The sequence below is a fragment of the Melospiza georgiana genome, chromosome 3 (assembly GCF_028018845.1).
Source record: "Melospiza georgiana isolate bMelGeo1 chromosome 3, bMelGeo1.pri, whole genome shotgun sequence".
NCBI classification, from domain to species: Eukaryota; Metazoa; Chordata; class Aves; order Passeriformes; family Passerellidae; genus Melospiza; species Melospiza georgiana.
Window position 1 is genome coordinate 3,374,542 of NC_080432.1, and position 24,530 is coordinate 3,399,071.

At 48.3% G+C, this 24,530-nt stretch overlaps 1 protein-coding gene across 2 annotated transcripts; it reads left to right on the forward strand.

Moving 5' to 3' along the window:
* Nucleotides 1-266: 266 nt before the first annotated feature.
* On the forward strand, nt 267-24,276 carry GATA4 (GATA binding protein 4). Of its 2 annotated transcripts, none has more exons than XM_058020887.1 (6): nt 267-795; nt 19,460-19,629; nt 22,348-22,473; nt 22,994-23,081; nt 23,344-23,489; nt 24,094-24,276. In XM_058020887.1, the coding sequence occupies exons 1-6, from the start codon at nt 267-269 to the stop codon at nt 24,274-24,276; spliced, it is 1,242 nt and encodes a 413-aa protein (XP_057876870.1). The 2 variants fall into 2 exon arrangements, with proteins under 2 accessions (XP_057876870.1, XP_057876871.1); XM_058020888.1 differs by having other exon boundaries at nt 19,463-19,629.
* Nucleotides 24,277-24,530: the final 254 nt, after the last annotated feature.

Here is a 24,530-nt window from a genome sequence, read left to right on the forward strand (position 1 = left end):
CCCGGACTTCTTGCTCGGGGTCGGCAAGAGGCGGCGGGACCTGCTGAAGGTGGGGAAGGTGGGCGGTGGGCAAGAGAGAGGTGGGGAGGGGGGGTCGGAGGAGGAAAAAAAAAATCGCATCGCTTGGTGGTGTTTTGGTTTTGGCTGGAAGGCTTGCGCGCCCACGCGGGACCGCTCCGGGGGAAAAAAAAAGTGGAGCCGAGGGTTTTCCAGGCGCTCCCCATCGCTCTGGATCGCGGCTGGGCTTTGGGGAGGCCCCGCACGAGATGTACCAGAGCTTAGCCATGGCAGCCAACCCCGGGCCTCCGGCGTACGAGGGGGCAGGTGGCTTCATGCACAGCGCGGCCGCAGCGTCCCCCGTCTATGTGCCCACCACGAGGGTCACCTCCATGCTCCCCAGCCTGCCCTACCTGCAGAGCAGCGCCTCTTCCCAGCAAGGCAGCCCCGTCCACTCCAGCCACTCCATCTGGACTCAACCCGGAGCAGAAAGCGCCGCTTACAACCCTGGATCTTCTCACCCTCCCGTGTCACCTCGGTTCTCCTTCTCCACCAGCACCCCCATCCCGGCCACCTCTTCCCGGGAAGCGGCGGCGGCTTACAGCAGCTCCTTGAACCTTTCTGCTAACGGGAGGGAGCAGTACGGCAGGGGCTTCGGCAGCTCCTATTCCAGCCCCTACCCGGCCTACATGAGCCCCGACATGGCCACGACCTGGACTTCGTCGCCCTTTGACAGCCCCATGCTGCACAACCTGCAGAGCCGAGGGACGCCCGCGGCCGCCCGCCACGCCAACATCGGTGAGCACGGGGCTGGGAGATGGGAGGCGAGGTTTCACCCCGTTATCCCCCCAAGATTTTGGGGCACGCACCCCACTGTGAGTAGGTTTTGGTTTTTGGAGGGAGGAATTCGGAGTATTGGTGCTGAGTGGTCTCTTTGGCTGGAAAATATCGGGGTCCTTATTCTTAATTATTCTGCAAAATCACCGCTCCAAAACATCCTCAAAGTTTCCAAAAAGTAAACGAAATTTAGGGCAGGCCCGGAGTGGCAAGGAGTGATGAGCCGAGCTCTGAAGCGAGGGCCTGCTGGCTCCTCGAGTAGCTCAGAGGGGATTTAGGGGCTCTGATGGGGATAATTTGAATTATCCCCACGATGTTCCATGGACACGTAGGCAGCCCCTTCCTGCGCTGGCTTTAGGTGTTAAACTGGGAGCATTGAGAAAGCAAAGTTTGGTCCATGAATTCCAAATCTTCCCTTCGGGCTGTTTTACGTTCTGGTCTTTTAAAAAATTCTTTTGGAAAGGTCGGGCTACAAAAAGGGAGAGCAGAGAGAAATTTAGAGCTGAGGTGGGAGAGATGATGGAGAAGGATTAAAAGAAATGCATCCACATTTGTAATGGTGCTTTTCGGGGAAATCAGGCACATCTGAACAACGAAATCTTGGTATTTCAGAGTCTCCTTACCCCAAAAATCCTCACCCTGATCTCTCGTGCCGAGTCCCGTCTCGGAACCTTTCATTTCATTAAATTCCTCTGGTTCCTACAACGAAGAATTGGTCCAAATGGCTTAAAATACTGCTTTTATATTTCGTGAGGTGGAAGAGGGATAAAAGGAGAAAGAAATGCAGGCACATCTTTGCATGGTGGTTTCATAAACCCTTTTTTCCTTCCCGCCTCCTCTCCATGAAGGTATTTCTGTCGGCTTTGGGGTCGGGGTTAACAAAGAAAACACCTCAAATTTGTCTGCAGATCTATTTTACGATTGTGTTCTCTGACCTGAATTTTGGAGGGAGATATTTCCATCGGGATTTGCGTTGTCTTTAGCATTATTTTAAGTTGTTAAAAGAAGGAAAGTTGGGCATCGGTGAAGGCTTGGCCTTGCCAACATCTTGTGCTTTTCTTTAGGTGCTAGAAAATTTCTCAAAACGAGGAACAGAATAAGGATAAAATTTTAGCCAATCAGACAATTTTTTTTGAAAGCCGTGAGAAGGCAGATCGCAGAGGAAAAAAAATCAGGATTAATTAAAAAATCAAGTATTAATTGAATATCAGTAAGCACATATGAATATTTGTATTTTAGCATGGTGCCATCTCTTCCTTGCGGGGAGGAAAATAATCACCTTTTTTGCGGTGATTTCAGAAGGGCTCTTAATAATAAAAATACCCTAAACCCAAAAGAATGCAAATGAAGAATTGCAGTTGCAGAAACACCCATCAGCTTTAAAAGCGCAAGGGGATTTGGGGGTTTTGAGCGTGGTGGTTTTTGCTGCATTTTGGTGGCAAAAAAAAAAAAAAAAAAAAAAAAAAAAGGTTTTTAAATAGCACTGGGAAGAACGGATGAGTAGAGCCAGTGCAGTAGATGGTTTTTAATGAAAAGGAAAAAGCCGAGACTCCACGGCCAGGTCTTGACTCGGGTGCCGGATTCTCGGCAGCGCGGCCGAATCCGCGGGGTTCATTAGCATGGGGCTAATTACGCCTTTGCCTTGGATATGGAAAAGCGTTCGAATTTTAAAGCAAAAGTGCTTGGGTTTTGGTTAAAAAAAATAAAATAAAATGAACTGCCTGAGAGTCGGTGAGTTTTAAATGGATTTTTGGCAGGCAGCTCCTCCGGGAAGGAGTTTTAGGTCCAGCCCTGCCCCGTTCCCACTTCTCCCTCCCTGAGTCGGGACGCGGCCGCTGCCGGGTCCCTCCCTGAAGCCGAGCGATGCTTTGGGCATCGAGGGGGTTGAGTAAAGCATGTAGAGGCTGGCTGTGGGAATCTGAGATGGTAAATGGTTTTATTTTAAGGATTTTAAGGGTAAAAAACCCTGAAAACTGAAGGCATTGAAAGATCTACTGGGGGGAGACACCGCTGTGGATTATTCCCATCACAGACCCACTTTAATTCCACATCCGAGCCTGGTCAGCACCTGAGAAATCCCTGGAACGGTGGAGTTGACTCCTTCTTTGCCTTTTCTTAGGGCTAAAAGTTTTTATTCTCTGCACAGCGAGGAATCTCAAGGTGGAAACGCAATCCTTTTAAATGTGTGAAATATAAATATTTTCAGCGCTCTCATTTTCTTTTCCAGAGAAATACCCACCACCTTCAAGTAGCGCTAAATGCAGAGCACCCCTGGGGTCATTAAAATTTTAATTACTACAATTTTTTAAAAATAAAGATCAAGTATAGGCAGCTATAGCTGAATATGCAGACAGGAATTCCCTGTCTATATAATTGGGCATGACGTTTTCCTCCCTGTTTTATATAAATATATCCCTGTAACAATAAAGCAACACACAGGGAAAAGAAGATTAGTGAAAACGTATTCGAAGAAAATAACATTAAAAGAAATACAAATCTTCTTGTTTTTCCCTAAATTGAGGAATTTTTGCCTGGGTTAAACCGTGGTGTGAAGCACTGGGAAGGATGGGTAAAACGCACGGGCCCGTTTGGAAAACTTTCCCTGGTGTGAGTTCAAAATGCCAAATTTGGGCTTTTCAGGGTAAGTTTGGTGACTGATTTCATTACCCTGAAGAGCAGGATCAGACCCTGCGGTCGAGGCAGTGAACTTGCCCCAGGCATTGCCTGGGATGGAGTTACTGCGAATTCCCGACTTAATGAGCCATGAAAAGGACCAGCTGCAGAATCCCCTCTCAAAAGACTTCCCCGCCACCACCAAAAATCTCTTGAAATCGCTCCCAAAATTACCCTAGATGGGCAGTTTGGCTCTTGCCCCTTCCCCGGGCGGAGGGGAGCGGGGATGGAGGGCGGCACGGGGCTCCGAGCGCATCCATCCCGCCGCTCCTCGCTGCCCCTGGATCTTTCGAGCCTGGGGAAGGACGCTCCGATCCCAAATTTCATTTTGCTCACAGCGGGGATTTTACTTTCGCTGTGGTACCGCGGAGGAGTTGCTGTGGTCGGGGGTAAATCGGTGTTGCGGGCATTCCTAGTGGGTGCTTTTTTTGGGTTTTTAAATTTTTTTTGGCTAAATCGAAGTCAGGGCTCCTCAAACAGGCACTGCTGGAACACAGCAGCAACATCTGGGAAGATCAAAGCCTGGAGCAGACACTGGGTTGGAAAATGTCCTTTCTGCTGCTGGTGGGGGAGAGATTGGGAACCAGATCTTAAGCTTTCCCACAGGGATGCTAAGAGATCGGCCCTGTCGCATCCCGGCGCTGACATTTCCAGTGATTCATTGGCATTTGTTACAACCCTCTGCCCCTACAAGCAGCTCCTGACCTTCCCCACACACCCAGGGACAAGGTGCCTGGTCCCTGTGGGGTGGCAGGGGATGAGAGGGGAGTCCCAGCATCGTTCTGTCTCTGATCCTGGAGGGATGGGACCTTAGGATGCTGGGATGGGGCCATAGGACAGAGGGATGTGAGGGTAGGATGGCAGAAAAATATGTGGACAGCGGGAAGGGGCTGTAGGATATCGGGAAGGGGTTGTAGGACATCGGGATGGGGCTGTAGGACATCGGGAAGGGGCTGTAGGATATCGAGATGGGGCTGTAAGACATCGGGATGGGGCTGTAGGATATCGGGATGGGGCTGTAAGACATCGGGATGGGGCTGTAGGATATCGGGATGGGGCTGTAGGACATCGGGAAGGGGCTGTAGGATATCGAGATGGGGCTGTAAGACATCGGGATGGGGCTGTAGGATATCGGGATGGGGCTGTAAGACATCGGGATGGGGCTGTAGGATATCGGGATGGGGCTGTAAGACATCGGGATGGGGCTGCAGGATATCGGGATGGGGCTGTAAGACATCGGGATGGGGCTGTAGGACATCGGGAACGGCTATAGTATATCGGGAAGGGGCTGTAGGATATCGGGATGGGGCTGTAGGATATCGGGATGGGGCTGTAGGACATCGGGAAGAGGCTGTAGGATATTGGGAAGGGCTGTAGGATATCGGATGGGGCTGTAGGACATCGGGAAGAGGCTGTAGTATATTGGGAAGGGCTGTAGGATATCGGATGGAGCTGTAGGACACCGGGAAGAGGCTGTAGTATATCGGGATGGGGCTGTAGTATATCGGGATGCGGTTGTAGGACATCGGGACGGGGCTGTTGGACGTGTCTGCCTTTTCCTCCATCCCCCGTTTCGCAAGCGGCCGCATTTCTCACCCCAGCCCCGCCGGCGGGGAAGGTTCGCCCAGGGCTTTGTTCCCCCCCGCGTCCGGGTCTGAATCCACCTTCTGCTCTCCGTCCTAATTTAATTGTCACCCGTCAGTCTGGGATTTGGGATGAAACCCACAGAATGAGGGTTTCTAATCTCTGAGCAAGATCAAGCTTGAGCATACAAATGTTTATTCCCCCCTCCAAGCCCTTCAAGCAGTAGAATTTAAATTTCAAATAAATCAGTGATAATAATAAAACTAACACCATCACGGGCACTCTGACGCCCCTATAAATAATTCAATTATTTACTTAAAATTGCACTATATTACCAAGTGCAGCTTATTTTGCACAGAACAGCCATGGTGTAGTATATAATACAAAAGCTCACAAATTTTTGTAGAGCAGTAAAACTTAAGGCAGTGGATGGTGGTGCTTAATCTAAGACTTTATTAAACCAGGATTAATTATTTTTCACCCATCCATGTGCATTTCTTTATCCCTGTAACAATAACAGCAATATTTTTTTTTAAGAGACAACTTATATTTTTCTCTCTACATTTTTTTTTGCCAGAAATTTTAAGGGAAAGAGGCGAAATTCTTGGAAACAGATGAGGGTGTATTAGGCAGAGTATTCCAAAGGAAACCAGGCCCAATCCTGACACCTCTGTGCTCTTCTGATGATGGGAAACCCTTGGCCGGCAGAAAGGGGCTCCCCAAAACTGGTTCTGCCAAATACAGAGGAGTATTTTGAAAGGGCAAACCATTTGTCTCTGAAAATTTAAGGATGTGTGGAAAAAACCACCGACAAAGCACCAAATATCAAATAAAATTCCAAACTGGGTGAAAAAGTAGCTTTTTATGTGCCTGAAGGTTGGCAGCCTGTTGTTTCTGAGGGAGGATATTAAAATAAAGGTGCAATTTTAAAGAAAATTCAATTTTTAAAAGTTGATTATGTTATCCCAAAACCTTCAGAAATTTTCTTTCTCATTGGTGCGGGGCTCTGGGCTGGAACTATTGCTCCTTGAGCCCTGCGGAGCTTTGCAAGCATATGGAAAAAAAGGAATGCAAATATATCAACTTTAAAAGGTTTTATTCCCAAGTCTGCACACCAGCCTGGTGTGTCCTTCCCTCCCTGCAATTTCCTTATTGGAAAGGAGGTGCAGAAATGGGATTTTCGGGGATCTCCCCCTGCTCGGTGACACTCCTGGGGATTCACGGGGCAAAGGAAGCCGAAATCTTGAGTTCTTCAAGGATTTTGCAACCGAACTGTAAAAAACTTCACAAAGAGTCTGCTTCCCCTTTGGGGCTCAAAATCAGGTGGGAATCTACCTCAAGAGCTCAGTCTATAGGCTTAGGAAAGAAAGTTTTGCTGATACTGGGAGGGAAAGGCAGAAATGCAGACTTTTGCTGCACCAGGTACACGTTTTGGGGACGTGGGATCCCGAAAAATGCGATTACGCTGCCAAAACCCTTCCATTGTAATGGCCAGATTGGGTTGTTACAGGTCTGAGTTCCTTTGGAGCGGGGAATGTGTGTAATTATGCCTGTGGGATTGCAAAAAGGGAGATGGGAATATCTGGAAATGCCAAATATTCACCTTGCCGGCGGTTCGGAATCCGCGCTGCTGTCTGGCAGGAAGGTGTAAATTCGCCTTTGGTGTGCGAGTGTGAAACACTGCTTAAATAACCAGGGAAATAGGTGAGAATTTGCTCTGACCTCCCAAATTAACCCAAATTATAGAAGCAAATTTCATTATAAGGTCGGATTGAGTTTTTTTTTTAAATTTTAAGAAAAACTGGTCTTTCTCCTTCATGACCCGGAACTCTTGCAGCTGTCTGCGATCACATCCCACATTATGGCAAAATATGAAAACTTCTCCTGCCTTTCCAAGGCTTCCCCACATCATCGGTCACGGTGACCGGGCCTGAGCTGTAAATACATCTGTAATGACAAATTAAACCCAATTATCTGCCAGGCCTGAGCACTGAGGTCTTCCCACACACGGGTGCTTGCACTTGCGTGACAGCGCTCGAAAATAACCCCAGCACCGTTGGCACGAGGGGCATTAACGGCTCTTTTGAAAACGCCCATGTTTTCAAACCTACTCCAAAATATCAGGGTTTTTTCCATTTTTTTCCCTTTTCCCCCCTTTTTTATCCTTTTTTTCAGGAGCTCCTTGCTGCGGGGTGCGTTGAGTTTGCAGCATTCCCCGCGCTCTTGCACCTTTCTAAACGCTCGCGGCGTTCGGCGGCGATTTCTTTTTCAATACGATAAGCTCGGGCTGGATTTTCTCATCCCCCAAAAAAAGAACTGGTGGGTGCTGGGTGTGCTCCAAAAGAAGAGCCAGGCAGAGATTTTCCAAGTTGGATGCAGATCTGACCCTGTCGTCAGCGCTGAAATGTTTCAGCTTTGGGGTTTTGGCAAGACCTGGGTCTTAAAGCCAAATTTGGGGCAGCGTCAACTGGAAGTGAAAATAATTTTTTCTTTTCCAAGAAGTGCCCAGTGATTAATTTTTTTCTCAATTATTTGCTGGCACTGAGGGGTTTTTTTGCTTAATGAGGTGGATACCTAATTGTAGAATGAAGTCTTTGTTTGGGGGGAGCAAGTTGGGTATTTCCAATCTCTTTTTGCTTTCTCTGTCTTTTTAAGGCCAAACCTGCTCAGGTTTTAAGATCAGCCATCCCCTAAAAAAACAGAAAAAACAGTGACAAAAGAAAAAACAACCTCAAAATTACCCACATTCCTTGCTCAGAGCTGAAGCCATCCCTGAAATAAACCACAGGGCATTTCACTGGGAGCTGGTGCAGGTTCAGGCCCATGCAAATAGATTCTATAGGGAAGAAACTCAGCCCACTGCAAATTACATGGGAATTTACATGTGTTCTCAGGGAGGTGAAACCCCAAAATCCAGTGGGACCTTCCTTTTTTTCCTGAGAAGTGGCGACTTCATTTATACACTGCAGCATGAAGGAATTCAGGATGTTTTTTTAATTATTTTTAGTCACCCCTAAAGCTTGTGAGACCCTTATCGGAGCCAGCTGGGCTCGAACCACTCACACCAGACTTGGGAGCGACTCAGAAATTAATTTTGTTTGCAAAAGAGGAAAAGAAATAACTCCTGGAAAGCCAAAAATTAATAATTTTTCCAGCAGAGGTGAGGCGAGGGCAGCCGGATGAGGGATCCCGCAGGGCTGATCTCCCGTCTCCACCAGGGACTGGTACTGGATTGCTTCTGAATCTGGGATGACAAAATCGCTGCCTGGAAATGCTTCCTCCTAATCCCTGGGAATTAAGTTGGTGTCTGCTGGGGGAGCATTTCAGGAGAGGTCCCGTGGTGGGACGCTGCTCGCTGCTCCTGTTCTCCTTCCCAGAGCTCAGCCCTTTGCTGCTGGACAATGCTTCCAGCACGGTGCATTTACAGGGAGCTCTGATGGGGCTGGGTTCCCACTGCCATCAGACTCTCCCAAAAGGTTAAAATCCAAATTTGGGGGCAGAGCTGAAGCAGGGAGGGAGAATGAGGCCACGCCAGTCCCTCCAAGCAAGGTTTTGCCAATTCTTCCTGGTTTTTCCACATGGAGCTCCCTGTGTTCATAATATTTAAGCAAATTCCAGGCTGTCCTCTGACCTCGAGGGCCTCCTTTGGCTCTGCAAACACCTCCAGACAGTTCAGGAGACATCTCCCTCTTGCTGGATTCCCAGCTGCCCACCCCTGGCTGTTGCCAGCCCTTGTGCTATGGTGCACCTCAATTTTCCTACAAGCTCTGGCTTCCGGAGTCCTGTTATCATATGTTAGGCTCTGCTCTTTCAGAAAGGGAAAGAAAAGCTTTCCTGGGCAAGGGAGAGGCTGGAAAACCCTGATTCCTTCATGCTGAAATCCTAGACGAGGCAAAAAAAAAAAAAAAAGAAAACCCAATCTAATATTTATTATTTAAACTGCAATGACTTTCCAAGCCAGACTCTTGGATTTGCAAGCCAGGGAGCCACTATTATTCAACATCCAGGGCTCACAGTGCTGGAGCTGTAAAAAAAAAAAATCAGTGAGGCCCTGAGCCCTAGACATCAGGACTCCTCCAAATGACGTGTGGTCCCAGATGTCTGAGATTATTTTGGGAAGGGAGTGCTGGCCCCAGGGGCTGCCTGCCTGGGGGGCTGGCTGCTGGGAAGGACTCTGGGTTGGGACATGCTTGGGTGGTGTGGAGCACGAGAGGGGCAGCTGGTTTGGGGGTGGGATGTCTCTTCCTCACGCTCCTCTGGGTTGGGTTGATGCTCTGGATGCTGGATGACTTTTCCCATGTTTCAGTCCTTCATTATTTTCCTGGGACAGATGAGTGATGCTGTAATTTATCCTGCCCCTCTGGACATGAAGATCTGGGCTTGAGGGTCTTTTCATTTCCCAGAATAAGTAGGATCACAAGCAGGAGGGGGATTTCACCCTGTTCCCTTTGCCTCAAGCCAGGGAAGGGTCTCACTTTTGCCTGCTCTCTTCCCAAACCCACATCCCAGTCAGGTTCTGGCACCTCCCTCCACACAAATCAATAACAACGGGTGAGCAGGTTAATTATAATCACAGAATAAACGCCGCGGTCTCAAAGTTCACCCAACTCCAGCAGCATTTCAAAACGAGCGGACGGCGCCAAGAAACTTTCATTGATTCCTCTGGGGCAGGTGTGGGAGTTTGAACCTGTCCCCAGGCTGATCTTGATTCGAGGCTACTCAATTTTCCTCCTTATCTCGACTTTCGCCTATCTTATAATGCCTGTTATTTTAGATAAAAAGTCCAATCAATTGAGTTAGAAAAACTGCAAGTTATATGTGGCCCTGATAAGTTCGGTACCTGCCGTTTTATTGGCCTGGGCTGCGAAGTGACCTTTGCAGATGCTTTATCATCCCCTCCTCCCGCCCCACTCGGGGGCTGAGTTGACTTAACATCCAGAATAACTAATAAAAGAGGAAAAGAGAAGGGCCAGGGGTTAGACAAACTCACTGTCCCCTCTAACGTGATGAGCCCTAGTAAACACCTTTTTGTTTGTCCCTGGCTGGAGTCCCGCTGGGAGGCCGGGATCTGGCCTGGCTTGTGCTGGTGCAGCTCCTCTGAGTGGGATTTGTCAGTGGAACAGCTCTGAACTGGAGGCAGAACCTGTGTCTAAATCAGTGAAATTAGAACAAAACTGGGACAGGGGTTTGGAGTTTGGATGTGTCAGTATTGGTCAGTGCTGTTGTGCTCAGGGAGGGATTGCGTATGTGGAGCAGTCCTACATATTCCATATATTCCTGCACATGGTATAGATGTGTTTTGTATTTATAAAGTGAGGTGTTTTAATATATCATATGTGTTTTACACATATAAAATTAGGGTTTTTTTAAAATATACATGTGTGCATTTGTGCACATATATATAAATATATATTCGCACACTATTCTATATAGCTAAGTTCTACATGGTCACAGAATAATAATAATTTTAATAGCAAAACCAGAAAGAATTGATTGGAGATGATTCCTAACTTGCTACAGTGGCATTCTCAAGGACATCCCAGGCATCCCTGCCTATGGAAGAGGGTCTGGAACCAAATTATGTTTAAGATCCTTTCTAACCCAAACCATTCTGTTATTCTAGGACATGTTATATGTAAATATACAAATATATATGTTTATATATATGTGTACCACATGCCCAGAAAGATAATAACAATAATACAATTGTATCATTGTATTTCTACAAGAAAGATTTTGCCTGTTTGCTTTAGATAAATGTCTATTCTTCTCATCTGGGAAAAAAAAAAAAAACCCAAACACCACAAACTTGGTGTTTCTGGAGGTGTAGGACTGCAGAAATGCTCTTTTTAAGATCCTGAGCAGGACAACCAACTCAGCAGTGGCTGAGGGCATGTGGATGAGGCTTTGGAATGCCCAAGGATGGACATTCCCTCATCTTCTACTGAAAACCCAACAGACCATAATCTTCAGTCACTGGTGAAGAATCATCTTGGGGGTTGTCCTGTGCAGAGGCAAGAGTTGGACTCAATGTTCCCTGTGGATCCCTTCTAGCTCAGGACATTCTGTGATTCTGTGGTAATTGTTAGCTCCTGGCATGGGCCAAGCACAGACCATCTCAGCCTGAGTCCAGCCTCTCCTGGTGCAGCTCCTGGGAGGAAATTTGGGTGTGATTGGCGTCTCAGAACATCTGAACATGGCCAGACTCTGCTGGCTGTGCTTAGGGTCAGGCTTCCAAACCTCCCCAGTGGTTGGCCCTGGCTCACTGGTTACCCTGCAGCCATAAGGCCAATTCCCATGGCTCAGCCACGGAGCAGCAGATTGGCAGGACTCCACAGCACACCTGCTTGTGGTCCCCTGTGGGGACACCAAGAATGGCTGCACATGATCCCAGCTCAGAGACAGCTGCCCAGGAGGGATCATGGCACTGCAAATCCCAAGTTTTTCTGATCCTCTTCATTTTTTCCCCACTGTCCCTTCCCTGAGGCCATCAAAGAAGAGTCTTAATGGGCACATCCACTTGGAGATGGGCCAGATTTCAAGGAGGGCAAGGCTGTGGCTCTTTTTTCTTTGTCAAAAGAGAGAAAGACCATTTCCAGGTGCCTCCTGCCAAGCAGACTCCAGGCTGAGGCTGACCCCATCTTCCCCATTCCCTGGGCTCTCCATGCTAATCTAAGATTTGTTAAAAAATATTTGGACAGTCGATAAGCGGAGGAATCTTCTGTTTATCAGAGGAGCCTCGGATATTTACAAGTGTAAGAACTGCAAGGAGGAGTAAGGAAGGGGAGGTCACCTTGGTGGGTGGGAGTTCACTCAGGCACAACTTGACAGTCAGCAGAAGCTGCTGTTGGACACCAGGTTGGTCTCTAAAAGGTGGCCAAGAGGCTCCCACCAAAAGACCCTCAGGGATGTCTGCATTCCTGTCTCCTTCAGAGCAGGCTGTGCACCTTTGGGATGTGGGACATGGTCCTTCAGTGTGTGTGTGGACTGTCTCTCCACTCTGTGATAACCATGAGGCTGGATGGTTTGGGCTCTGGCGGTTTTTGTGTGCTGAAGAGCTGTCACTGCTTTTCCAAGCCACTAGGTTAGCCATGCCCCCAGCTCCTGCCCCTTCCCAAAGTAGTGTTTAGATCTGATTTAGAGGAATCCAGCTTGTTTCCACCCACCCTTCTTCCATCCATTTCTTTTCTCCAGCTTTTGAAAGCTGTCCTCTGCCCCCCTCCAGTGTCACTCCTTGTCACGGGGAAAGGACAGCGTCACCACGAGATGAAAAGCCTTGCTCAAGGGCATCCTAATGCAGAGCCAAGACTCAGCTCCAAGCCAGGCCCAGAATTTGCCCAACCCTCCCATCGTGGCCCTCCTGCACATGATCTCAGCTGGTCCTTTGGCTGCTTCCACCTCCACCGTCCTTCAAAGCGCAGAAAACATATCCATGAAGGAAAAGGAGTATTCCTGGCTGTTGGCAATGGTGTGTGCCACAGACCTTGGCTTGCTGCAGGCAGAGCAGGGAGTGCTGCATGGGAGGGACACAATGTTCCCTTTGCCTTGACGTGAAACATTTGGCCTGGGAAGGGTTGCACGGGAAATGTCTCGCCGTAGTGTTTTGCGAAGCCGGGGAAAAAAGCAGATTTCTTTGCCTTCTGGAAAGCCAGACTGCAGGGTGAATGTTTCCTCAGTAATAAGTAGGGTCTTTATGTTTTCAGAGGGAAAAGTGTTTGGCCCAGGCAGCTAACTGGATACACAGTTACCATTTTCTCCACCACAGATGTGGCAGATAAACCCTAAAATTTTCTGGGATGGCACCAAGCCATTTCTGTGAGGCTGCACAATGATGCTTTTTGCTTGAAAGCATGTTTCTGGCTAAGTGTGGGGAATTTACCTGGTTCCCCATTTCCTGCAGATCCTCAATCACATGGGTGATGCCTTCTGTTACCCCAGACGAGGGGAGAGCAGGGAGCCACATTCCCAAAGCCCCCAGCCCAGAGATGGGCACTGCTCAGACAGGCACTGTCCTGCTCTCCCTGTGTTTAGATCTCTAAAGCCCTGGGTGAATTTTCCCCAAATTCTGTCTGAGAGACAACAGGAAGAGAAGAGAGAGCAGAAGGGGAAAAGCCAATGAGCAAAACCTGTTTTTATAGAAACACCCTTGGCGCCATCAGCTCCATCCTCACTTTCTGATCCCAGCCTGTGTGCCAAGGTGGTGACGTCCCCATGGACAAAGAAAAGGCTCAATGACAGCTTTCCTTTGGCTACAGAGCTCCCCCATGCATAAATTTGGGCATTTAAAATTTGCCCTGTCACTCCCTGGCCATTCCCCTTTTGTTTCTTCTCTTTTTTTCTCCTTCTCTGCCCCAGTCCTGGACCAACCAGCCCTTTTAGCTGGGATGTGATCTGACCAGAAACTTTTTGGTGGGTTTTTCCCCTTGAAACTTCCACTTCTGGAATCATGCAATTCGTGGAAACACCTCAACCCATCCCAAAGAAAAAGAAGATGTGACTTTCAGCTCCTCTAGCTGCAGCAAAGCGCTGGTTTAAAGGACCCCAAAAGGCTGGAAGGATTTCCAAACTGCCACTTTTTAATGGGAACAATTTTGGGATTTGGGACAGAGTGGCTGGGAATAGTAAATCCTGTATCTCCTGGCATGCTGTTGTGGCTGTCCCTTGAAGCAGAAGGTGAGGGTGTCCTGGGTGGGATTCCAGAGTGTCCATGTCCTTTGCCTCAGCTGCGAGTGCCCCCGAGAGTCCATTTGGGGTTTGTGTATACACAGGATCGTGGCTCTCACCTCTTATCATAACAAATTGTTTTAGGAAACTGCTTCTCTGCTGGGAAAACTGCTCTCAGGCTGTGTTTAGAGCCTCTAAGTGGCCTGGCTGTGTTTGAAGGACAGTTCCTCCTTTGCCGAGTTGCTTCATTGGGTTGAGGAGACACTTCTGCAGGGGGAACTGTTGATATCAAATATCTCTGCAGCTGTAAACAAAACTCCAGTGCTATATTAATGGAAGTCTCTTTCCATCCAGAGAGGGTGAAAGCAGGAGGGGGTTGGAGGGAAGCAGAAGACAACCTCGTTGTTTCTCATGCAGGAGGGTCTGATCCAAACCAGGGTAGGGAGGGCTCTTTGTCCCTTTCCACAGGATAATTTGGAAGGAGAAATTCATAAATTGGATGCTGGCTCTGAACTGAAGGATTCAAAACCCTTCCTTTTTCTCTTATTATTCCTTAGGTTCCTGATCCATCAGGTTTATGCACTCAAGATGATCTCCCCTGTGCAAAGAGATTTAATCACAGAATCACAGAATGGTTTGGGTTGGAAGGGACATTAAAGCTCATCCAGTCCCACCCCCTGCCATGGGCAGGGACACCTTCCACTGTCCCAGGTTGCTCCAAGCCCCATCCAGCCTGGCCTGGACCACTTCCAGGGATGGGTTCCTATAGAAAGCCCAAAGGTCTGGACTCAGGAATGGATGTAGTGCCAGGCTGGCAGAGTTGGGGTTTGCAGAGATGGTAGGAAAGAGGTCACTTCAAGACACGCTCCAGGCTCAAGCCTTGGGTTGAGTTGCATGTGGATATCTGGTTCTCCTGTTTTGGAAGGCAAAATTCCCCAGACTTCTGGTGAGCCAGAGGTGTTGGAGGTGTGGGCTGGCAGGACCAGCTCCAATCTGCTTTTTTGATGACCTCAGCATTGTCCATACAGGCTGATCTCAGTGGATGTGAAGGATCCCTCCCAACGACCAAGTGTCAAGAAGGGCCACATCCAAGAATTCTTTTTTTCCCTACCAGACCCCTGTGTCCCACTCAGGAGTCACTCCTGGCTCCCTGGGGACTGGATATCCCATTGTGGAAAGTATTTCTGACATGAGCATACTCAAGGCCTCACCCAAGATTAGCAGCCTGTTGTGCAACACACAAATGACATTTCCTGCCCTGGGGACCTTGCAGTGCTCATAAACAGTAGATGTGAGGGGAAAAAAATCTCAATTTACACAGCAAGTTGATGACCAGGATAGGGATGGGACACAATCCATTCTCTCCACTGGTCATTCAGTGAGATTTCATGATTTGCTTTCATGTGAGAAGCTCCTTCATTGACTAAAGGCAGGGTTTTATGAAGAATTAAGTAGAAGGCCATCAGGATTAGCCAACACCAGGGACCCAGCCCATAAAAAGGACTGAATGATCCCAAGACAAAAGATAAGGGCTTGGCAAAGGCACGTGGGGAAGCTGAACATTCAAAGAGGAAGATGAGGCCACTCAGCACACATGAGGCTCCTTCTCAGCCTGATCAGCAAATCCTTCCCTCAACCCTGTCCCAGTGCTGGCTGTACCTGGCTTTGGGAGGGGGAGTAAATCTTTCCAGCAGAAAGGCCATTCCAGAGGTCACCGGATGGACCCATAAATCTCCATTATCAGGCAGCGGCTCCTGTGCCACAGAACGGAAATTATTGCCCTGAGTGTGACTGGGGGAGCCTTTCCTTCCCCCCTCATTGTTCAGGGCCCTCCGGGAGCCGCTCGGGCCATTTGCTGCCTGAATAAACGTTTCCTTTCCCGGCTGCAAAGTACAAGGAATAAGTGTCAGGGGATCTCATAATGCCAGGATTTAGAGCTCCAGCCCTGAGCCAGAAGCCAAGGAAACACTTTGCTGCTTTTTCCTGGGGAGTCTCCTTAATCCCCATTATTAATAACAGTGACAAATTAAACAATTAGTGCATTTGAAGCCCAGTGACCTCCATGCCCAATTTAGCTCAGCCTGATTGGAGATCCCAGCTCCTGTGGGCTCTGAGCCCTGGGAACATTTTATTTTCCTGGGTCCTGAACACCCACCCACATCAAACTGCACAAGCTGCAGGTCTTCAGGTGACCCTTTCGCATTATTTTGTAGATCTTCAGGATTCTACAGAGCAGGGGGGACGTGTGCCCAGAAGGACAGCTCAGAAAGCTCCCCTTGGCAACTTCGTCCTGGAGTTCACTGATGCTGTGAATATATGTATAATTGTATATATAAAAAATAACAATTATAAAAATATAATTTCTTCTAGAAAGAAATCGAGTCCCTTGTTTCCCACTTCCTTAGGGCCCAAACACCCTTTGTTCAATAAATGACACGCACCAATCCCATATCATCACCACTAAATCAACTTCCAGCAGTGCTCAAGACACCTCCTGTGCCATCCCAAAGCATTCTTTGAGGCAGGTGAGGATATCTCTCCTCCAGGTGATATCTCTCGAGGTCAAGGAGCTCTCCAGGCTGCAGGAATATTTTTAATGAGGTTGCACTTGGCGGGTGTCATCTGACTCAGCACTGGGTGGTGCCCAGAGGGGACACACCCATCTGATAGGGGCTGTGATTAGGGAGAGCCGCCCATTGCTGGAGCCTCGCTGTCCCCTGGGAACAAAGTCTGTCCCTTCCCTGATTCCAACACCAATGATTCCTGTTTATGAACCTTCACAAGGATCACCTTTGCCTGCAGCTGAGAGGGGAAAGTCTCACAAATGTTATTGCCGTGGAAGCAGAAGGAGACTTATGGAAACTTCGACCAATGAAAGTTTGGATGGGGCTTAGAGCAAGCTGGGATATTTCAAAGTGTTCCTGCCCATGGCAGGAGGCTGGAATAAGATGGGCTTTAAAGTCTCTTCCTACCTAAATCATTCTGTGATTCTAAAGAAGTCCCTTGAGATAGATGTTCTAGATCCAAATCCCAAGGAAACTGGGTAAAAACCCCAAAACCCAACCAAAGAAATAGGAAGAATATCAGCCAAATGCAGATGGGAAAGGAGAGCAGGTCTCAAGGCAGGTTTGCACTGGTGTTTTGGATGTTGATGAGAAAACAACACTGAAAATAATGTGGCATTGGAGTTGGGTGTCCCCTTCTTGGGAAATAACACTCAACTTTTGGCAATAAATTATTTATTGCCAGCAGATAGGAGACTTACATTTTTCTAAAAGCAGAAATAAATCCATACTTGACATTTTTTTGAGGGACCTTCTTATTAAGAACTAGTCCAATTCTTAACATTTCCAAGGGACTGTTAGGAATTCTCTACTTTGTCTTTTAATAAAAAACTTTTATATTTTGGTTTCCTGGTGGAAAAATTTCCAAGAAAGACTGTATTTTGTAATTAGTCACAGGCACAACTCAAATCACTCAAGTTTTAACTGTTACCTTTTGATTACCTCTGCTCTGCTAAATTCTCCCTGGATTATGTCCACAACTCTGTACTGAATTATTTTCGAAGAAGAATGCATTTTTTACAGGAAAAATTTACTACAAAAATACTTTGGCTTTTTCTTTGGAAAATTATAATCAAAAACCTCAACAACTTCTAAGATGAAAAAAAAAAAAAAAAAGTGAAATGTTTTACTTTCTTGAGATTTTTCAAGGAAACGAGTTCTTTCCTGACCAGCTGTTCCAATTCCTTCTCTTTTCAAAGGAAGTTTATTTGATCTAGATTTTGGCTGTGACTCAATTGTCATTTTAAGGGTGAAAGTGAGGGTTATGGTATCACTGAGTCCATGTGGACAAAAATCACCTGGAGGGATTCCCATCTTCTTGAAACCACCAGAATTGCCCCAGGGTAATGAGATTTTCCTAAACTGCTGGGAAGATACTGAATTCCTGCTTTTCTGGAACCAGAGCTGCTTGGGTGCAATAAATTAGTGCTCTCTACCATTTCCCCATGGGCACATGGTGTAATCTCCTGCCATTTTTAGCCAGATTTCCTAGGGAGAATTAAGCTCACGTGAATATTTGTCTCTGCTAACTGGCGCCACTTCATTAATTTTTTTTGTCCTTTGGCTGCTTCACAGTTATGCAGTTTCCTCCAGATTTTCCAAAAATAGTCTGGGGAAAAGAGAAAATAAGGCCATGTCTGAACATAACCCTTGCTAGACATCAGAGAATCCACATGGGACTGAGGCACAACTCAGCCAGAAGACAAATTTTGTTGGTTTGCTCCTTGGGGAGCAATTGTCTTCCAGCAGGAAGCTGAGATTTTTGTGTAAAAAGCAGGTGGACAAAAAACACAGTGAAGTTCTTGGTTTCTGGAAGGGTTTGTATGGAATGGGGAGGGAGCAGTGTCTTTCCAAAGGATGATGATGCCGTTGATCTGTGTTGTGCTGACCTTTGAGCTTCCTGGTCCTGTCACAGCCAGAGGGACTGGACTGGCCCAGCCCAGGGCAGTTCAGAAAATGGTTTGGGTTGGAAGGAACCTTAGAGTTCATCTCATTCCACACCCCCTGCCATGGGCAGGGACACCTTCCACCATCCCAGGTTGCTCCAAGCCCTGTCCAGCATGGTGTTGGACACTTCCCGGGATGGAACAGCCACAGCTTCTCTGTGAAACCTGCACCAGGGACTCCCCACCCTCACAGGGAAGAATTTCTTCCTAACACCTGACCTAACCCTGCCCTCTGTCAGTTTAAATGCATTCCCCCTTCTCCTATCACTCCATTCCCAGTTGTCCCTCAAATCCCAGCTGCAGCCAAGCCCCAATGAAGGATGTACCAGGAATGCAGTGGGTGAATGCAGCAAGCCCTGGAGTGTGGCATCGAACACAATACAGAGTTCTATCAAAAGCTGAGCCTCTAACACACATAAATTCCCAACAATCCCTGTTAGCTGTTAGCCTAAGCTGGGGTTTGAATCCCAGAACCATGGAATAGTTTGGGTTGGAAGGGACCTTAAAGGTCATCCATTTCCAACCCCCTACAAGTTGTACATGAAGGTTCACATCTACATCCACTCCTTCAAGTTGTGGATTCCTGCACCTCAGGAGACGATTTCTGTGCAGAGAATGGGGTGGAGGCACACAAACCTCCCCTTGGTTCTCTGCAGCCATTCCCCCCAGAAGAGGGGCTGGGTGAGGAGCATTCCCATGGGGAGCAGGGCACATGGAATAGTTTTCTGAGATGCCTGAGCTCTGGGCAGGTCTGCTCTGTGGGGTTTGTGTTTATCCATGGTCTCAGGAATCTGCCTTGATTGTAACCAGGGTTGCTCATCACCTGCCCTGATCTGCTTGCCCTGGCTATGGCCAATCTTGAAAATTGGATAGCATCAGAGCAGAAGGGAAAATTGATAATATCAGAGCCTCCTGGTATCTGTGTCCCAGCACATCCCTGCTGCCACAGAAGTCTGAAGCCATGGCAAGGAAAGGAGTCCCTCTTCCCAATAATCCCAGGGGGGCTTCCTTGGGAAAGAAAGAGCTGTTTCTTGCAAAAGATTTCTATAAAATCTGTTTCTTGCAACCTATAAAATCTGAACATTTGTGATTTCTTGAAATATCTGTTCTGGGCTAAACTGAGAAGCAGAGCAGCAATTACAGGTACAGCCACCTAATTAACGAAGTCTTTTCCCTTCTCTCCCATCCTGGCAGCAGAATTTTTTGATGATTATTCCGAGGGGCGAGAATGTGTCAACTGTGGGGCCATGTCCACGCCGCTGTGGAGGAGGGACGGCACGGGGCACTACCTCTGCAACGCCTGCGGGCTGTACCACAAGATGAACGGCATCAACCGGCCCCTGTTCAAACCCCAGAGGAGGCTGGTAAGTCCAGATCACACCCGTGGGAGGAGGAGGCAAAGAAATCTCAGCCAGCTGGAGATGCCAGGGGTGTTTCGACTCCCATCTGCCCAGCTGAGGTCCAGACTTTCAAAACAAGCCAGATTTTCTCATGCTTGGGATACTCCAAGCCCTGGTACTGCCCAGAGCAGTTCTCCAGGCACTCAGGCAGGCGGTGGAAGGGGCTGTAGGACACAGGGTGATTTTGGGATATTTGGAGGAATGTCAACTCTTTCCAGTTCCAGAACAGTATCCACAGGGGTCCCTGGTCACTGCTAGGTGAGCCCCTCACTTCATGGTGACTTTTCTGGATTTCTGTTTTGGATACTCTGCTCCCATATCTGTTGTATGAGGTGAAGCCCCCATTGTAGGGCAGGTCAGGGCACCCCAAGGCCTCTGGGGTCAGGGTGGGGTGTGCACAAGGAACCTGGGGGACAGGAACAGGATTGTTCAGCCTGAAAAACAGAAAGCTTTGGGTTGACCTTATTGCAGCTTTCCTGAAGGAAGCCTATAGGAAAGATGGAGAGACACTATTTACAAGGATAACAAGACAAGAGGGAATGGTTCAAACCGACAGAGCAGGCTTAAATGGGATATTAGGAAGAAATTCCTCCCTGTAAGGGTGCTGAGACCCTGGCACAGGTTGTCCAGAGAAGCTGTGGCTGCCTCTGGATCCCTGGAATTGCCCAAGGCAAGTTTGGATGGGGCTTGGAGCAACCTAGGATAGTGGAAGGTGTCCCAGCCCATGGCAGGGGGTGGAACTTGATCTTTAAGGTCCCTCCCAACCCAAACCACTCCATGATTCTGTGAGCTCAGTTGATACTCTGCTGCTCCCTGCATGTTTTGGTGAGGGGTTTTGGGAAAGGTCTCTGTATCCCCAGTGACATGAGTCCATCACAACAGGCTGAGAAGTTTGGGACTGTTCAGCCTGGAGAAGAGAAGGTCTTGTGGAGACCTCACAGCCCCCTCCAGTACCTGAAGGGTCCTACAGGGAATCTGTGACTCTTCATCAGGAACTGGAGTGACAGGAAAGGAGCAACGGGTACAACTTTAAAGAGGGGAAATTTAGGTTTGGTATTAGGAAGAATTTTTCTCTGTGAGGGTGGTGAGACTCTGGAATAGGTTACCCAGGGAAGCTGTGGATGCTCCAACCCTGAGAGTGTTCAAAGCCAGGCTGGATAAGGCCTTGAGCAACCTGGTATAGTGAAGGTGTCCCTGCCCATGGCAGGGGAGTGGGGCTAGATGAGCTTTAAGATCCCTTCTATCCCCTTAAAATTCTATGATCCTACAACATTCTATGATTCCTTAACATTCCCTGATCATGAACTAAAAGCAGCCACCGGAAAGCCAGATTTCCACACTCCTTGTTTTCCACGAGGCTCCATCCCCACACCGCCCTTTGTAACCCTGTCTGTGCCCGAACCCAGGCGTCCCCCGAGAGTGACAAAGCGACACGGGCAGGCTGAGCGCTGCCAGCAGCCACGGGCACCGAGCGCCCTCTTGTGAAACGCCTTTCCACAGTCCCAACGATCCAGGCAGGATCTCACCCGGCACCCAGCACCTTCCCTCTCTCATTTACTGGCCTCTAAGGCCTGAACTTTGAAGGATGATGGCAAAAGTCAGGCAGGTGTGGAGGATGTGGCTTTTCTTTCCTCCACCTCCCACTGTTTCCCAGGTCAAATTTTGTATCTTACATGGATTCAAGCCTGTTACTTTCTCCTGTTGCCTTCTGAGCCTGACTAAACCAGTTCACCCAGAAAAGGAACTTTGGGTCTGCTCCCTAATTCATTAGTGAGACTTCCTATTAATTATCCCTCTTTATCAAGAGGAAGAAAACACTGCTGGAAGCTTCTCTTTTTTTATCTTCCCCTTGAGCTCGACAAACAACATAGCACAAAGCCAGCAAGGAATATGGAACATTTATGGAATTGATCACATTTTCTTGGGATAGCCACGATGCCTGTAAGGGCTTGGGAGCTGGAAAAGGTGGGATGGTCTGAGATCCAGACACCTTAGGGTAGGTGGGTGCATGTGCAGGGAGTCTCTAAGCTGCCACTGGAGCTGCTGGAGATCTGGGGCTCTGTTCAGGTGAAGTGGGATTCTGGAGAAAGGAGGCTCAGGGGGGACCTTCTGGCCCTCCACAAGTCCCTGACAGGAGGGGGCAGCCAGGTGGGAGCTGGGCTCTGCTGCCAGGAACAGGGACAGAATGAGAGGACAGAACCTCAGGCTGTGCCAGGAGAGGTTTACTGTGGACATCCAGAAGAATTTCCTCACTGAAACAGTGGTCAGGCATTGGCTGGGGCTCCCCAGGGAGGTGCTGGAGTCCCCATCCCTTGAGGTGTCCAAGGAACAACTGGAATTGGCACTCAGTGCTCTGGGCAGGGTGACAGGGTGGTGATCAGTCACAGGTTGGACTGGATGGTCTTGGAGGTATTTTCCAATGATTCTATTTCATGTCTCTGGTGCCACCTGAGATGGCCCAGGAGAGCTGAGACCTCCTGGAGTCAGTGGAAAGGAAAGAGGGGCAGAAAGATGGAGTTGGACAATTGCAAAGGGGCAAAAAGATAAAAAGCCAGAAAAATACGAGAGGCAAGAGGAGAGAGGGAACCCTGAGGTGTGGTGGAGCGAGCTGGTTGGGATGTGGGGTGCAGCTGGTGAGGGCACTGCAGGGCTCACTGTTTCCTGGCTCTGTTGTCCCCACAGTCAGCATCCCGCCGTGTTGGGCTCTCCTGTGCCAACTGCCACACGACGACCACCACGCTGTGGCGCAGGAATGCCGAGGGGGAGCCCGTCTGCAACGCCTGCGGACTCTACATGAAGCTCCACGGGGTAAATCCTGGCTGTGGGAGGGTGCTCATGACACCAGGCTGGGGGGCTGGGTTCTTTCCATAGCTCTGCGCTCTCCTGGAGCTGCTTTTCCTGCTGTCCTTTTGGGTTTAGTCTCCCTCAAGGTTATGTTGTGTTTATACCTGCAAGGGGGGGGTACGTGCTGGGTATTTCTCACTTACTAATTAGGTTCCATTTGCAAATAAGTCTTAAAACCTAATAAAACAAGGCCCAGATTCTTCCCACATAAATTCAGGCACTTCAGTAAAAAAACCAAGTCTGAAGCACAAACACATGAGCTGTAGTTCCCTTCTGGCCCTAAAACACACAATACCATGGTGTGATTTTCTGATTCCCATTTGGATGCACATCTTGAATCTCCCTTGACCAGGGAATTTGGGCTCCTTTTTGTTGTTGCTTTCAATTAAACCAGCTGGACCACAAGTTAGAACTGGTATCATGTTCTCTTAGATGACCTTAAGGACATTCAGCAACCAATGTGCTTTTTTGTTTGGACTCACAGGTTCCAAGGCCTTTAGCCATGAGAAAAGAGGGAATTCAGACGAGGAAACGCAAGCCTAAGAACCTTAACAAAACAAAGGCACCAGCAGGTAAGTATCAAATGAAGAAATTTATTTTATTATGTGTATTTGTGTGTGCACTTGTATTTCTAACCACAGTGCCCTCAAATTAGAGAGATCCAATGACAAAACAGGCCATTTTTTTAAAAACAATGGGGGATGTCTAAACACCTGAATATCCTTCCAACTATTTAAAAATTTATTTTTACCACATACTACTGGGTGAGTGAGCATAACTCTGTGCTGAAAGGTCTTTGGAAAGAGCCTGTTTTACCCTCTGGTTTTACCCCAGGCCCATCCAGCAGCGAGAGTCTTACCCCAACCACCAGCTCCACCAGCAGCAGCAGCAGCAGCACCACGACCACCGAGGAAATGCGCCCCATCAAAACAGAACCTGGGCTCTCATCTCACTATGGGCACCCCAGCCCTGTTTCTCAGGTACTGAGGGATGATGTTAGCAGTGGAAAAAAAAATAAAAAGGGAAATAGGGTGGTAGACATGGGGAGAACATCCTCATAACTTTACTTAGGTAGTTCAGCACCTGAAGGGAGGCTGCAGGAAAAGATGGAGAGAGACTATTTACAGGGGATGGGGTGATAGGACTGAAGGGAATGGCTTCAAACTGAGAGAGGTTTAGATTGGATATTGGGAAGCAATTCTTCCCTGTGAGGGTGGTGAGGCCCTGGCACAGGGTGCCCAGAGGAGCTATGGCTGCCCCTGAATCCCTGGAAGTGTCCAAGGCCAGGCTGGACAGGGCTTGGAGCAACCTGGGATGGTGGAAGGTGTCCCTGCCCATGGCAGGCGTGGGAAGGAGATGATTATTAAGGTCTCTTCAAACCCAAATCCTTCTGTGTTTCTAGAACTAGAAAGAAAGGGAGACAGGAGGAAAGAGCCTGCCCAAAGTATCCCACAAAGGGTGCAATCTCCAGCCCTGCAGCAAATCCAGACACATTTTTTACAACAGCACCAGCCCACACTAAAGGGATTTACATGGTCCTCTAAGGTTTGAAGCTTTTTTCCCAGCATTCTTTATTTTCCATAGGCATTCTCAGTCTCTGCCATGTCCGGACATGGATCATCCATCCACCCTGCAATCTCAGCTCTGAAGCTTTCCCCCCAGGCCTACCAGTCAGCCATGAGCCAGTCTCCACAAACCAGCTCCAAACAGGACTCCTGGAACAGCCTGGTGCTGGCTGAGAACCACGGGGACATCATAACTGCATAACCTGGCCCTTTCCCTATGAACTCCAGGCTGATCTGCTTGAGAGATGAAGAAGATGCCACGTAATCATCAAGTCAACGTTGTCTCCACCTCCCCTGCTCTCCTGCCTTCTCTCCCCTTGTGAGATGTTGCAGCAAAGAGGTAAAGAGAATTTATCTGAGGTGTAGGGGAGCTCTTATGAAATGAACAGAGAAGACTCAAATCTCAGAGTAACTCAAGGATTTGAAGCCTTTTTTCCCCACTTTAAATGAGCCTCT

Bases quoted from the DNA above. Each gene is read 5' to 3' on its own strand.
- GATA4 (XM_058020887.1), top strand. From the start codon at position 267: ATGTACCAGAGCTTAGCCATGGCAGCCAACCCCGGGCCTCCGGCGTAC. The intron at 19,630-22,347 runs GTAAGTCCAGAT...TTGTCCCCACAG, and splicing joins TCAAACCCCAGAGGAGGCTG to TCAGCATCCCGCCGTGTTGG. The intron at 22,474-22,993 runs GTAAATCCTGGC...TTGGACTCACAG, and splicing joins TCTACATGAAGCTCCACGGG to GTTCCAAGGCCTTTAGCCAT.